Genomic DNA, 17,261 nt, shown 5'->3' on the forward strand with positions numbered 1-17,261 from the left:
TTACAATATTCTGCTTTCTCAGTTTGAAAGTACCCACATTATAAAGCATAGAGTTCCAGCAAGCTTACTGCCTGCAAAACCTGAGAACAGCCACTTCCAAAGATTGTTCTAAATGTCATTGGGCTCTGATGTGGCAGACACTGACAACTCTTGTTTCATCATTTCTTCCAACATATTTTTTTCTCTCACCTGCTAATCCCTCTTCACTGCCCAGGTCCATTGAAAATGAGGTGTCATTTTTATAAATGCAACAGTTGACCACTCTGCACCAACCATTCGCAGCAAACACTTGGGGTGGAATCTTACCGGGCTCCGAGCAGTGCTGACTATAGCAAGATGAGTCATAGAATTAGGAGAAATGTTTTGGTGAGGCGAATCCCGACGCCAAAAATACCTCGCCATATCTTGTTTGATTTTTCATGCTGCACGGTGAGATGGCAGGCTGGGGTGGGGGTGGGCGACACTCAGTGGTTAGCTCTCTGCTCCACAGTGCCAGGGACTTGCGTTTGATTCCACCCTCAGGTAACTGCCTGTGTGGAGTTTGCACATTCTCCCCATGTCTGCATGTGTTTCCCCTGGGTACTCTGGTTTCCTCCCGCAGTCCAAACACATGCAGGTCAGGTGGATTGGCCAAGCTAAATTGCCCATAGTGTTCAGGATATACAGGCTAGGTGGCTTAGCCATGGGAATGTATTGTTACAGTGATGGGGTGTGGGGTGGATCCGGGTGGGATGCTATTCGTAGAGTCGGTGTGGACCCGATGGTCCGAAAGACCTGTTTTCACACTTGTAGGGATTCTATGATTCTTGTTAAGCAGTGGCAAGTTCCTAATGGATCCTCATTACTGCCTGTTAAATACATTGTTAATTGCCCAACTTGCCATAGATTGCAATCTTACCAAACTTGCCATACAGAATTGCTGATGGGAAAATTCGACATGGAAACCATAGCGGGCTTTTGGCAAGTTCAACTCACCATGTTTCCCAAAAAAAGCTCTTTTTTGTCCATGGACAAACTGCAGAGCAGGGCATAATCCACCTGCACCAGGCATACACATCGTTCTACCATGGGCGTTTACACTTCACTTTAACGGAGGAATCACCTTCATTCGTCATCTTCAATACACTGGCACACTGCACCTTGCAAGGGCAGACTCGGGTAGGAGGACACAATGGCAACCAGCATTGAATACAGGGAAAGGGAACCCACCAGAAGACGTGGAGCAAGCTGCCTGCCAGGGCTGCTCCCTTGCTCTCTCAGCATGCATTCACCTACTGTGAGCATGTCCACAGCCAACATGCCTCGTCTTGCCCTGCTGTGCCTTGCATCAACACATGGTATAGTCACACAACCAAGCACTTGATCATGATATGCAGGAGTCCTTAGTCAATGGCCTGTGCACCTTGCTTTATGCCAGTGTAGCACATCAGTCTAGCACTATACAAATGCCCTCTGCATTCACATCAAGCACCCAGCATCTGCAGCAAGTGATGCAACATGCCTGACAATCTTAGGGGAGCTAGGAAGGTTGCCTACAGTGAAATCCAAGGGGCACTCATCAGTCAGGCATCCCAGCACGGTCAGTCAATTGCAGCATCCGGTGCCAATCCTGGGTTTCCGACCTGGTCAAGTATCATAGTGGGTGTCGCTGTGCTCCAGGGGGACGCCAGTCATGAGGAACGACTATCACTGTTGTGTGCCCACCAGCTGAGGGCATTGGCAGGTGACGGCTGGAGCTGGTAGGTCAGTGTGCCGCAGTTATTCCATCACCTCCATTCACAGGAATGAAGGGGGAAGGAGTCTGGGGGAAGGAGGTGATGCAGGTAGGCAGCTGCAGTTGCATATACATGGCTTTCACCTCACTTGGAAAGGAGAGGGTAATGTTGGAGCTCCAGCAACATGTTCACGCTGAGGCTGAAAGTCATTGGCAGAGAACCACTCACTGTCATTCTCATCGTGAAGCACATTGAAAGAACACAATATTAAGAACAGTGGCAGTGAAGGGACTCACAATGGGTGGAGTAAGTGATCTGACATTTGTGAGAGGCTAGCATCTGAAGCCAGTTACTGGGTGATCACAAGGGAACGATACTGCCCTGAAACATCTTATCTTGGACGATACAGACAGAGTCCCCATCCTGTGGCCATCCTGCAGCATTGACCATTTGTCAGCTGCATTACCCTGTCACAGTCACTACTGGCGAACAGTCTCAGAAATATAGTCCTCCCCTCACAGTCAGCTAAACACGAGGCAATGATGGGGAATGATGCCCCAGCCTATAGGCCTTGGACGTTTGGTCGGGGCAACCTTTGGGGCACAATGTGTCTGAATGAGCTGAACATCCCAGGGTGCCAGTTGACCCTCCTTGGCTAAAATTTCCCAGGCTCGGAAGGGGGCACCCAGGGTGGAAGAGCAAGACTGAGCCATATCCACAGACCCCTGTGCGGAGATTGAGGAGGAAGCTGTGTGTGGTTTCTCCTCTGGCTGAGTGCCATGTGGAACAACCTGTCTCCTTGTGAGCAGAGTGCACCTGGACTGGGCTCAAGACTCCCCTTCCCACTCTTGGCCTGTCCCAGTCCTGAGGAGTAATACATGGGGCAATAGGGTAGAGGTGTTGTCAACTCTCTAGCAGCCCCTAAGAGTGCTGAGCCTATCTCTCCACGATGGTCACTGACCCATCCACAGACAGACACAGGACTGGCTGCCTTGCTGCAGAATCTGGCCAATCACAAGCATTGCATCTATGGACCGCCTGCATCCCTCCAGTTTCTCAGCTGTGAGAGACACTGCCTCCTCTACACCCGTCTGCTGCTGCTCCCTATACAACTGGATCACATCACTCATTGCCTGACGCCACAGGACCATCTCCTGTCAGCTCTGAACAGGGGCCTAGCCTAAGGCAGTCCTCCAAATGCCAATGGCCTGCCAAACACCAGTGAATGCGGCAGATTTTACTAAGTTCCAGTGAGAAAGCTCACTCTGCCTCAAAGTAAGAATCCCTCCACATACTCACCACAACTCACACTTTGCCAAAAATAACCCAAAAGATTCAGCCCTTGTAGTTCAAGAATAGATAAGGTACAGGACATAGTGCCATCTGCAAAATTCTTCAACTTCCTCCCTGAAACTTGACTCAACCATACTAGCGTGATATTTCCAATCCAACATGACCTTCTGTACAGCAACTGACAGAGGCTGACAACTTAGTGGCACCTTTGTACTGCGTGTTCCATGCCAGATTTCAGTATATTTATTTCACTTAGGACCATTCTAGCTTAGAATGAGGGATAATTTTCACGTCATCTGGCTTAGGCCAAACTGAAACAATGACCAGCATATGTAGTCAACTGATAATCACATTTTAAATCTAAAATATCAGGAAACTAGTCTTAACTCTTTCTGCCTTTCCTCTCCTCATGCCCTGACATGTTATCTTCAGGGACGTACTTGTTATTTCTCAGCCTAATTACAATATTTCTTTCAGTACTCTTCTCATAATAATTCACCTATGGAGCTAATTCCGAACTAACCCACATGTTCCGATCAGATTGACAGAGTATAAAAGAGACTGAAAAGGGAAAAATAGAACATAAAATCGGAGTGTAGAATGGAAGGCCAACTTGATCAATCTCATTAGTTTTTCACCAGGTGAGTTCGAAAAATACCTTTCCCTCTTAACCAGAGAAATCTGTATTAGCTCCCTATACAGTCAAAGAGTCATACAGTGTGGAAAGTGGCCCTTTGGATCAACACGTCTGCATCAACCAGATTTCCCAACCTGACCATCCATCACCTCTTCCTCCACGACATCAGTGCTGCCTCGTGCTCCCACGAGGAGCTTGAACAGTTCATCCACTTCACCAACAACCTTTCAACAGACCTGGACCATTTCCGACAGCTCTGTCCCCTTCCTGAATCTTTCTGCCTGTGTCTCCGGCAACCGACTCAGTATTGACATCTATTTCAAACCCGCTGACTCCCATAGTTACCTTGACTACACCTCCTTTCACCCACCCTCTAGCAAAAATGTGATCCCACACTCCCAATTCCTCCGCCTCCACTGCACCTGCTCCGGGGTTGAAGCATTCCACTCTCAGACATCTGAGATGTCCTCCTTCAAGGACCATAACGTCCCCTCTCCCATGATTCATAATGCCCTCAACCACATCTCCTGCATTTCCTGCACTTCTGCCCTCAAGCCCAGGTTCAAATTCCACCATGATAGCTGGTGGAATTTGAATTCAATAAATATCTGGAATTAAGAATATAATGATGACCATGAATCCATTGACAATTATCAGGAAAAACCCATCTGGTTCACTAATGTCCTTTAAGGTGGGAAACTACCATTCTTACCTGGTCTGGGCTATATGTGACTCCAGACCCTCAGCAGTGTGTTTGACTCTTAACTGCCTTTTGGGCAATTAGGGATGGGCTGTAAATGCTGCCTGGTCAGCGACACCCTCATCCCATCAATGAATTAAAAAACCTCAAAACAAGGAAAGAGTCCCCCTGGTCGGCATATACCACCCCTCCAATCTCCAAATCCAACGCATCATCATTCACCAATTTCACCACATGCAATCAGAACCCACCACAGAGATATTCCCCTCCCAACCTCTACCTACTTTCCGTAGGAACCGCTCTCTCCCTCAATTCCGTCCACTGCTCCACACTCCCCATCAACCCCACCACATCGGGCCACTTTGCCTGCATTCACAGGAAGTGCTGCACCTGCCCTTACTCCTCCCCTCTTACCTCTGACCAAGGCCTCAAACAATTATTCTGTATCCCGCAGGGATTTACCTATACATCTTCTAACCTGGTCTACTACATCCGTTGCTCCTAACATGGTCTCTTCCACATCAAAGAGACCAAGTGGAGACTCGGTGGCAGCTTCACAGTGTATCTGCACTCTGTACACTCCAGTCAACACCACCTTCTGGTTGCCAGCCATTTCAAGTCTCTTTCCCAATACCCTCAGCAATATGCCCATCCTGGGCCTCCTCCAATGTCACAATGAGGCCATACAAAAATTGAAAGAACAATACCTTATATTCCACCTCAGGTGCTTACAGCCCAACGGCTTCAACATAGAATTCACTTGCTTCAAAATCTGCCCCCCTCCCCAATCCTGGCCTCATCCCATGTCTAACCCTCCCTCTCATCCCCACCTCCTTGACCTGACATAACCTGTCCCACTTCCTTCTTGCCTATTCACCCCAACCTTCCCATTGACCAATCTCTACAATGCGCTGCCTGCATCCATCTATCACCTGCCTTCACCCAGCCCCATTGCCCCTATTTGCTTCTGATTTCTCTTCCCCCTCCCTAGTCCTGATGAAGGGTTCTGATCTGAAAATTTGACTTTCCTGTTCCGCTGATGCTAACTGACCAGCTGTGTTCCTCAAGCTCCATGCTGTATTGACTGTGACTTCCAGCATCTCCAGTTCTTGCTATCTCCTAACCTGATTTCCTCCTCCTTTGCCAGCACTTGACTCACATCCCTCCATACATTCCTATTCAATGTACCCATCCAGATGCCTTTTAAATGTTATAATTGTATCTGCCTCCACCACCTCCTTGGACAGGGTCCAGATATACACCACCCTTCGTGCGAAAAAGCTGCCCATCAGGTCTCTTTTAAATCTTTCCCCACTCACCTTAAACCTATGCCCTCTTGTTTTGGACTCCCCTACACTGGGGTAAAGACCTTGACTAGTCACCCTATCCATGCCCCTCATGATTTTATAAACCTCTATATGCCATCCCTCAGCCTACGACATTGCAGGGAAACCTGTCAAAACTCCTCCTTTTCCTCCTAACCTAGTTCAAATGGAAACTATGTACTCTATGCAAGTAGTTCCCAGTTTCAAAGCTAATTTCAAACTATTTTTGCCCCTCAGCCCCAGTCATTGAAAATAGGGATGAAAATCACTTCACTGCAATAGGTTTTCCCATTCAGACTGCAATTATCTTGTGCTGTCTTTGCCAGTTAAGGGGGTGGTCAGGGTCATAAAGGAAGCAGATTTGTTCTTTGTTTGTAATGGAATGAACAAAAAATATCCTTATTTATCTACAGTTCATTGTTCTTTCACTGTTTACCTGTGACTCCGTTTCTCTTACGTTTCCACATCTTCCATTGTTATAGGGACGACAGCTGTGAAAAACAGCAGCATTGATTTGGGAGACGTGGATATTGGTCGAAGGGTGTCACAGGAAGTACCTCCAGGAGTCTTCTGGAGATCCCAGTTATACATAGAGCGGCCACAATTTGTCAAGTTTAATGTCTCCCTGGGAAAGGATGCACTCTTTGGCTTATACATACGGAAAGGCCTTCGCCCTTCACACACTCAGGTAAAAATACCAATGAAAGTGTCAAAATCTGAAATTGCAATTGATTCTCATGTTTTTGAAGAATGGTTACGGAAATTTCTAAATTGACAATGACAGACCTAAATGCTGAAAGTGGGTGTTAATGAGGAAACAGTAATGAGAAGTGCATTTTATGCTGTGCAAGCAATGGTGAGGAGTATGCTTGCAGTTCTTGGGATAAAGTAACGAGTGCACTTGCTAATTTTGGAACAGTAGTGGGAAACAAGGTTATACCTCTGAGAACAGTGATAAAGAGGGTATTGATGAGAATAAAGATAACAGTGCTATGAGGACAATGGGAAGAGGATGCTTGCTCATCCCAGTAAAATGGAAAGAAGTGCATGTGCTATGTTGGAAATAATGAGGAGGAACTTATTTGCAATTGTGGGAACAGCGAAGAATAACATGCCCGCATTTGCAGGACAGTTAAAAGAAGCTTGATTGCTGTGGGACAATAATGAACAGGAGTTTGCTGATCTTGGTGATGGGAAGAGCATCTTTGCTACTCAGGACTATTATGAGGCACTTTCTTTCTGCTTGGGAGTAATGACAAGGAAGGCACTGATTGCTCATAGGATAGTTACAAGAAGCACTTGATGTGGGGGCACTGATGAGAAGGTTTGCAGCCATTGAGATTATCATGACACTCTTGCTTGCTGTTATGGAAACAAGGGTAAGGAGGATGTTTGCTGACAGACAAATGACAAATGGAAGCTAACGCAATTTGTCAGCACAAGGTTAAAACTGTACAGTCATTTCTGTCATGATGTTCTGCAACTTTAGAAAGGAAAAAAGTCACCATTTAATGTGACATTCTGGTATAATTGTGTGAATGTGTGGCAGAAGCTGTAAATCTGAAAGAATTGGACTCAATAAATGAGATCTGACAAGACTACTCATTATATTTTAATAATGTCTTTCTCTTCCACACCACAGAATCACAATCTGAAAACTGTTATAAATCCATTCATTTGCTTAAAAATATCACATCTTTAATTGCTGCAGATTTAGGTTTCATTGGGGTTCTCATCCTGGATTTTCCAACATATACAGGGGGCATCAACCAAAGGAGGAATATGTAAATTTGGGGAGGGCAACAAAAACAAAGATAGCAGTTCAAAGTAATACAAAATCATAATAGCTCTTTACAATAAAAAAGTCTGCATTTACATAGCACCTTGAATGGCCTCAGGATATCGCAAAACATCCTGCAGCTAAGGAAGAACTTTTAACATATAGCTACTGTTTTAATATTGGAAACAGAGCAGTCAATTCAAGCACAACAAGCTTCCACAAATACTGGTGTGATAATGACCAGACAACCTGGTTTTAGTTTTGGTTGTTCACACTGTTTCTGGAAAATAGGCTAGAAAGCCTTTTTTTTAAATGCCTAAACCAATGATTACCTTCTGTGTTTCCTTGCCTGACGCCACACTTCCATGAAGCACTAGTTCATGCTCAGGCACAGATCCACCTCTCCTAGAATTCCACTGATGCCCCAACTTGATATTCTTCATATAACAACCATAATTTCTGAACCCAAACTTGAGCAAATGCAACATCTGAACATGCACTTCCAATCATCAGGAGTGACAGCCTAACAAATCATATTGCGGCTGAGAAAAAGTAAGCAAACTAAAGGGCAGAAATTTATTCTCTTTATCCATAAATTTCTATTAAACAAACTCCATCAAGTAATCTGTCCTGAGAGAGAACATGAAAACCTGAATACAAAATCAATGCTTGCAAGGAACCAAACCCATAAATCTTCAATGGGCCAGTTATATTTCAGGTTGTGTGCAGACATTTCTCTGCTACCAAACAACAATCATGTCTGAATGTAGATGGTAACATTATAAAAGGTCCCAAGACTCATCATAGGAACATTATCAAAGTCTGACTGTGAACCAGTAAAGCTTGGTCAGAGATAGCAATTAAGGAGCATTCCAAAGGAAGAGAGAAAAGCGGACAGACAGTGAGGTTCAGGGATGGAATTCTGCAGTGTAGATCCTCGGCAACAGGAGGCCTAGCTAAAAGCAGGACAGGAAAATTCTGGGTGTATAAGAAGTCAGTTGCTCTGAGGGCTTAGGGCCGGTTTAGCCAGGGGCAAAGTATGGAGGAACCTATACATAGAGATGTCCCTTGACCACCTAATCCTTCTGCCCTTCTGCTTTCAGGAATTTCAATATCAGAACCTATTCCTAGGTCAGAGTCCCTAACCTATTATGATTCTAGACAACATACCCCATGTGGCTGTATTCCTAGCTCACTTTCTTAATGCAGCCCCTCTCCCTTGATTTAACTACAATGGGATTAATTTAAAGTGTTACCTTTTGTTACCTTTTGCCAATCCAAACGTATTTGGTTCAAACGGAGCCAAGTTAACCAAGTTTCAATGAGTTTAAGAATGGCTGAGTTTATTAGCTGCTAAGCTGATAAAATGTTACATATACGCTCAGGTTACAACTGTAAATTCTGCACTCAAAGCAAGAGACATTCTTTTGTTACCTTCAGTTTAGGATTTCTAATGGTTGCCCTCAAGCTGTGACCTTCACAACACACTAATCTGCACCACAACATCACCGACTAACACATGCCACTGCTGGTTGCAGTTGAATTTAATCCCTGTTCTTGTATTTTCCTGGAAGGGTAAAAGAGAAATGTATCTGCAGTTTGGAACATAAGGCACAGGAGATGGCTTTGGGCTTATTACCTCTGCAGTCTCTGGAGATCACTGTTTAGTTTTTATTGAATTGCATTTCTCCCTTTAAAGGTTTGCAGTTTAAAGCTCCCTCGGCATCTCTTCAGGTATGATATTCAATGGTTTCTCTCAGGGCTTTACCAGCAGCCACTTAATTTACATCTGTGGTTATCTTTCAGCAGTATGTCCTCTCCTTTTTTAAAAAAAACATCGTTATTAAAAGTTCAAAATGTCTGTAAATAATCTAGGGTACTCATCTGCTGCCATGACATAATGGATATGAACTCAAAGTTCCCTATATTCTTAAATACTTTTCAGAACACTACAATTTATTATGTAATCATTCCCCTTGTTTTCCTCTCAAAAAACATCACCTCACACTTCTCTTGATTGAATTAATTTGCCATTTTTCCTACCTGCCAAGTCCTTTTATATCTAACAGCCTACAGCCTTTACATCTCTATTGACCGCATGGCAGTTATCAGTTACAAACCTCTTTATCATGGCCCCCAAATCATTGACGAAGACAATGACCTTATTAAGCCATGGAAACACTTGTTAAAATAACCCTTTACTTCCTTCCCACTAAACAATGTTTTGTTCCAACTTGCCCCTTTCCCTTGGATACCGTGAACTTTTAGTTCACTGAATTGGCTGTGTAGAGAACCTGGTCAAAAGCCATGCTAAAATCCATGTGGACCATGTTAAATGTGCCACCCTCATTGTGCCTCTGTCTTACCTCCTCAAAAACTTCAATTAATTAGCCAGACAGAGCCTTCCCTTCACAAACCCATGCTGACTGTTTGCAATTAAGTGGAACCTTTATAAAAGATGACATATTCAGTCTCATAGATTTTTCCATCCACATTAGACTGCTTGGCCAGTGATTAGCCAGGCTATCTCTTCAACACTGTGTAATCAAGCAAAAGTAGAATGTTAGCAGTCTTAATCTACAGCATAATACCTAAAGCCAGACAGGAATGGAAAATAATATTCTCAGCCTATGCTAATTCTTAAAATAATGCAAAGAACTGCAAATGCTGGATATTCTCCTTAGCTATGTTCACTTCATTGTCTCTTCTCAAAACGGATGCAGGGTATTAATAAAGAGCAAGGTATATGTCTTCTACTTTTGAATACTCAAGTTATCTTTTTTACCTTTTTCTTCTTATTCTTTCAGTTTTCATAAACCATCTTGGGAATTTCGTTGATCTAACTGAACAATATGTTCACGTGTTTTTCCTTGCTTTCCTAATTACTTTGTTTTAATTTCAGTCTTGCGTTCTCCATACTCCTAAACAACTTGAACTCTCTTGTGAGTTCCTGGGTTTTAAAAAACAGAAGAATAAGCAAATTAAGATAAACCACAAGAAAAGTAACAAATAAGCAATAGACTATTCTGCAACACGAACTGATTTTTTCTGAAATTTTAGCTCGTACTCCTTCCTTTGTTACAAAAATATACTTTCTATCTTATCCTGATAATACTAACACTAGACTGTAGCTTTCTTAAAGAAATGTAATGTGATATAAATGGTGGAAAACAGAGCTCACAACAGAAAATGCTGGAACCAGTCAAGTAGTATTTATAAAGAAAGGAAAATGGTGACATTACAGACATAGCATTTTGTCGGAATTGATTCCAGTCTAGATAAAGATCTATACCTGAAATGTCATTTTTTTTTTCTTTCTTTATCGTAGCTTTCACACTAGGCTGTTTGTAATGGTCCACACTGTTCATGAAAGTCATTTCCACATGAGCTACACTACAATGATACAACTCATGAGCATGGGTTATTCTGCCTGTTATCAACTTTGCTCCACTTTTGTAGCTTAAAATTAGGGTACAGGTAAACACAACAATACCCTGTATAGTTGAATCAAGTTTAACAATCATAGAGTTATACAGCATGGAAACAGACAAGATATCCCAATCTGACCTAATCCCATTTGCCAACATTTGGCGCAGTTCTCTTTAAACCCTTCCTATTCTTGTTTCCATCCAGATTCCTTTTAAATATTGTAATTGAACCCACCTCCATCAATTCCTCTGGCAATTTATTTTATACATGCACCACCCTCTGCCTGAAAATGTTACCCCTCAAGTCCTTTTAAAATCTTTCCCTTCTCACCTTAAATCTATACCATCTAGTTTTGGACTCCCCACCCTTGGGAAAAAGACCTTGGCTGTTTACCTAACCACGCCCGTTATGATTTTATAAACATCTCTATGAGATCACCCCTCAGCCTCCAACACTCCAAAACCCTCAGCCAATTCAGCCTCTCCCTATAACTCAAACCCTCCAGTCCTGCCAACATCTTTGTAAATCTTTTCTGCAATCTCTCTAGTTTAATAATCCGCCCAATAGAGTGGTGACCAGAATTGTACATAGTATTCTAAGATTGGCTTCACCAGTGTCCTGTACAGTCACAATATGGCATCCAAACTCCTGTACTCAATGTTGTGACCGATGAGGTTCTTCTTCACCACCCTGTCTACCTACAACCCCACTTTCAAGGAACTATGTACCCTTGCCCCAAGGTCTCTTTGTTTGTCAACGCTCCCCAAGGCCCAACCATTTTATAAGATTTGCCTTACCAAAATGCAGCACCTCACATTTATCTAAATTAAACTCCATCTGCCACTCCTTGGCCCATTGGCACATATGATCAACGCCCTGTTGTACCCTGAGGTCATCTTCTCGGCCAATACACCACCAATTTCGGTGTCATCTGCAAACTACTAACCAGGCCTCCTATATTCACATTCAAATCATTCATACCAATGATGAAAAGCAGTGCACCCAGCACCAATCCTTCTAACCCACGACTGGTTACAGGCCAATGTAATGAATTCCTGAGCTTTTGCCCATGCAACACCCTAGATCATTTGCACATATGGAACACTTAGAGTTATAGAATTATACATTTCAGAAGGAGATCATTCTATCCATCATGTCTCCACCAGCTCCTGAAAGAACTATCTGGCCAGCACCATTCTGAGTGCTATTTCTGTAGCCCTATAAATTCATCACTTTCAAATACATACTGAGCTCTGTTTTGAAATCTCCAGGGATCCAACTCCACCATTCTCCCAGGCAGTACATTCCAAATCCTAACAGCTCTCTGAGTGTACCCATTTCTCCTCATTTCACTCTGAGCTGTCTTGCTGACAGTTATTGTGACTCCTCGTTACGGATATTCCTATTGCGGAAACAGGATATCCTTCTTTACCCTGTGAAAATTGTTTATAATTTTGAATACCTGAATACAGGCCAGTTCTTAATTCTCTCTGCTTCAAGAAGAATAAATCCAATTTTTCGAATCTTTCCTTATATCTAAAACTTCTCATTCCTAGTATCATTCTAGTAAACCTTCTTTGAACTCCTTACAGGGCTTTAACATCCTTCCTTAATTAAAATACTCAGAATGGAATATAGTACTCCAAATGTGGTCTGACCAATTCTTTGTCGAGGGCTACCATTGCCTCCTTGCTTTAATGCTCCCTGCCCCTATTTATAAACCCATGGATCCAACAAGCATTCTTAACAGCTGTTTTAACATGCCTGGCCACCTTCAGAGAATAATGCACATGAATCCTGGGCTCCCTTTGCTCCTGTACTCCCCTCAAATTTGTACCATTGAGCCTGTATTAATTCACTGTTTTTCTTTGACAAAAATGCACTCTACATTGAAATTCATCTGCCTGGTGTGTACATTTAGCCAACCTGCTCTGAGTTCACATTATCCTCAAAATTCACTAGTCTCCCTAACTTAATATCATCTGCAGATCTAGAGATTTTGCCCTCAGCACCTATCTCCAAATCATTTACATAATTCAGGAAAAGTAAGGGTCCCACCTCCTGTCTCTGGGTAATACGACTTTCAACTTGTATCCAATCTGATAAATGCCCATCAATAACTACCTCTGCTTCTTATCTTTAAGCCAACTTCTATTGCATGCTTGCTAACCAAGCTGCCATCAAATGTATCAAATGGTTCCTGAGAGTCCAAATATACAGCATCCACAGCTCTACCCTCATCTACTGCCTGTACCACATCGTAAAAGAACTCAATTAAATTTGTCAGACGTGATCTACCTTTAATAAAGTCATTTTGACTGTCTAATGTTCACTTGTTTTTCTCTAAGTGTATGTTCATTTTATCCAGTATTATGGCCTCCATCATTTTTCCCACTATAGATGTTAGGTCTGTAGATGTGTGGGTTATCCTTTGCCCCTTTCTTAAACAATGGTGGCACATTTGCAATCATCCAGTCTCCCAGGACTAATCCTTTGCTCAGAGAGGCCTGAAAATATCTGCATGATTCGCTCCCTTACTTCTCGCAACAATCTAGGTTGCATCCCATCTGGGCGTGGCAACTTATCTACCTGGACTGATGCCAGCCTTTTCAACACCTCTTTTTTGTCTATCACTATACCACTCAAATTAATTCATGTACGTTGTCTGTGTTTCGTTTAGTCTACATGTTTTACATTTACAATGTATTCGCACAGAAGTGATGACATAGAAATTTTGGTTTAGCCTTCTGTTGTTGAACATGAATAGTAAGGAGTGCCTCATAAGAGGCTAAGGCTGTTGCATGAATTGTATTTTAGATCTCATTAGCATGTCCACAATGAAACAAAGGTGTCCACCACACCTCTATTGGAAGTTTGGTAGATGGCCATAGACTTCTAATGGGTGACTTCCAAGGTGTATTGTACAGTGGGACTGATAGTGAACAGGAGAATCAAGCAGATGCCTGGAGTAGTGCAGTTTCCATATCTACATGAAGATAAGTATGTATGAAAGAATTGTCCTTTGTGGGCTTCAGTGAATTGAAGGGAAACCTAAGTATGCCCAGGACATGCTCCACTCTACTCTATCTTCAGGAGCATTCTGAAGCCAGTGGTAAAGCCCTCAGGAGAATACTAAACATGCTTAAAATTTGTTTTAGATACCTATCAGGGTGCCTGATTATACTTGACTTGATTTTTGTCAGAAATTTTTCAAGCATCTTTCAAATATGGCGCATAATTCTATAAATTTGGTCAGTTATTCCCCGTGTCTTACTTCCCAAAAAAGGAACATGCAAGATCAAGTTTCTCTGCATCTGGAGTAAAATATGCTGAACCAGAAGAAAGCCAGCTTTGGTAACCAAATCTAAAGCAATCTGGAATATCTCATGATGATAGAAGATTAAAACATTTCTTATGAGTTAAATTGTGGTGGATCCAATATTACTTAGAGACACTTCTTTTCCAATCTGAACTACCTTTGTGGGTGAGAAATGTGTGAAAAGGTGTGCTGTTCCCAATGAAACAATCCTAATAATGGGCTACTAGTTTCTCAAACTCCAATGTACATTTCTTAATCCCTAGTCACAAATTCCTCTGCATTTTCTTTTTGCCAATTATTACATGATTGTTTACACTTCATTCTGTCCTCACTGTCTATTGTCCACCTTGGAATAATATGGCAGGACAAAAAATGTCTAGATTTGTGAAGACAATTGATTAGCTGCTGAAAAAGGAGTTGCAGCAGTAAATAAAAGTTAGAGTTAGGTTTATATTTTGATGATACACTACAGTCAGATCTTGGTGTAAGAAATTGTTGGGATTGGACTCTTCTTAACAGATATCCAGGCTTTAGTATTTACTACTTATCTCCCCAACTGGGAAAAGAGAAGACTGTGGTGTGAACTAATAGAAGTCTTTATAAAAGGGTTAGATCAGGTTAATTTAGAGAACGGTGTGATGAAATCCAAAACCAGGGCCAGAAATCGAAGACAGTTGGAAATAAATCCAGTAAGGATTTCAAGAGAAACACATCTACACTGAAGCTGGTGAGACTGTGGAGCATTATACCACAAAGAATACTATTTACCACAACCGGACACATAGATATATTGAAAGAAAAAGCTAGAGGAATAAATAAGTGAGAAAGATATTGAAAGATACATTGATTGGCTGGATAAAGTCGGTAGCGTGTCAGGAGACTTTGTAAAGTATAGATCAATAGGTCTGCATGGGCTACTTCTGTGCTGTGAATATGTAGTCTACAAAGATCCCGGGTTCAATCATTTGTCCTGACCACATAGGCGTTAATGGTAGTACTCTTCATTCAGTATAAGAAGACTGTAAGTTAAAACCTATCTGAGCAAGTAATTAAGGTCGATACTCCAGTGCAGCAGGAGTGCTGTCAGGGATCCTATCTTCAGATGAAATGTGTATCTTCTTGAGAATATAAAAGATTTAATGGCACTAGTCCAAAGAAAAACAAGAGAGTTCTTCTCAGTGTCCCAGCCAATATTTATCCCTCTTTCAAACAGCACTAAAACAGATTATCTGGTCATTATCACATTGTTGTTTGTGGGACCTTGCCATGTGCAAATTGGATGTTGAGTTTCACTGCATTACAACAGTGACTATACTTCAAAAGTACTTCATTGATTTTAAAGCGTTTCAGGATAATCCTTGTGTCATAAAAGACACTATGTAAATGAAAGTTTGCTTTTGCCCTTTATCTCACCTTGGTAACTTTCGAGGGAGAGCAGTAAATTCTGTGATCTATTTCTTTCTGTTCCAGAATGAAGGGATCCCTTTGGTTTCCCTTCATTGGCTTCCTGACTAATTATCACACAGCACACAATTGTATAATAACAAGTACCATGTGAAATTTGGAAATAAATATGAAATGTGAATGATTATTGCAGTTGATATTTTTTCTAGGTATCCAGATGGCAGTGAAAGTTGTGTGAGACAAACTTGAGTCATTTGTGGATATCATCTGAAGTCCATGATTAAATAATAGCTTCACAGTATCTCTCTGTCATCTGTCATTTTTGTAATGCATACTAATGGTTTGAGTAAAATATAAACAGTGCTACCACACTGAATAAGAAGCAAGAGTCCTAACTGCGTTCTCATTATCATAGAATAATATTGTCACACGATTTACAGGAAGATAACCATAATATTAGTTGGCTAACCTTTCTCTTCTGAATCAAAGATTTTGGGTATCAGATTTTGAATGAGAACAATTTTGTGAAGCATCTTGGAGTACTTTTACTGCAGCAAAAGCACTGTATAGAAGCAAATTTTTTCCGTTCAAATTTCAATACCTGGCTTGTGCACACAACCCAGGCTGGTATTTCAGCACAGTACTGTTTGTTGTGTTACATTGAAAGTGCTGTTGTTCGGATTAAGGCATTTAACTTGTTCTGGTGAATGCAAATTATATTTAGGAAAGTTTAAGGGAGATATGCGTGGAAAGTTCTTTACACAGAGGGTGGTGGGTGCCTGGAACGTGTTGCCAGCGGAGGTGGTAGACGCAGACACTTTTTAGCGTCTTTAAAGATACATCTGGACAGGTACATGGATGGACAGGGAGCAAAGGGACACAGACCATTAGAAAATAGATGACAGGTTAGACAGAGGATCTCAATTGGCGCAGACTTAGAGGGCCGAAGGGCCTGTTCCTGTGCTGTAATTTTCTTTGTTCTTTTCTTTGTTCTTTGTTGGTATTGCGGCACTGTTCAAAGAACTTCGCCAATTGTTTTAGCCCTCATTTGGTGCTTGAGGTATTTTGGATGGGTTGCCATGTTTGTCAATTGAGCAGAGACTGTGTCTTTAAAGTAATTCATCAAACATGAGTGGGTCTTGAGGGATGTGATGAAATAAAACATTTATAGGGCAGTATTTTAATGGCAAGCATTTCCAGGTGGCTGTTGTCACATGACAATTTTCACAATAGTTCGTGGGCAGTAGCTTTATTTCACTTACTGACTGATAAAAATTGCCTGAAATGGTAAGACATTTCAATGGAAATAAAGTCTGCTGATATGTAAAACAATTTTGGATTCGCTAATATCCATTTTATATTTATCATACAAAATAAAATTACCCCCTTTAAGTGGTTGAGGCATAATGATAACTACACAGCAATGATTGATAATGGAACACAATCACTCTGATTATCAAGTGATAATCATCAGATTAATTGGATGCAAACACTTTGGAAATTATGAAGGAATTACTTAGCAGTTCTAAAGCAGAATTAGAAGAGAGTTAAGAGATTGCTGGCTGATTATAGTTCAATTGCTTCCTTCAGAGACAACTCTTCAATTAAGATGATTGTTAAGAGGATTATCACATTTATGAAGGTAAATCTGAGCTGATT

The 17,261-nt window shown here is 41.8% G+C and overlaps 1 protein-coding gene across 3 annotated transcripts in view; it reads left to right on the top strand.

The window, feature by feature from the left end:
• Positions 1–17,261, top strand: part of LOC125458215 (teneurin-2-like) — a 2,666,206-nt gene that overhangs the window by 2,498,389 nt on the left and 150,556 nt on the right. For all 3 annotated transcript variants that reach the window (XM_059650601.1, XM_048543265.2, XM_048543267.2), the window contains one exon: positions 6,153–6,358. In XM_059650601.1, coding sequence (XP_059506584.1) covers positions 6,153–6,358 — 206 coding nt within the window. The remainder of the gene's footprint in view (positions 1–6,152; positions 6,359–17,261) is intronic.

The sequence above is a fragment of the Stegostoma tigrinum genome, chromosome 13, assembly GCF_030684315.1.
Source record: "Stegostoma tigrinum isolate sSteTig4 chromosome 13, sSteTig4.hap1, whole genome shotgun sequence".
Lineage (NCBI taxonomy): Eukaryota > Metazoa > Chordata > Chondrichthyes > Orectolobiformes > Stegostomatidae > Stegostoma > Stegostoma tigrinum.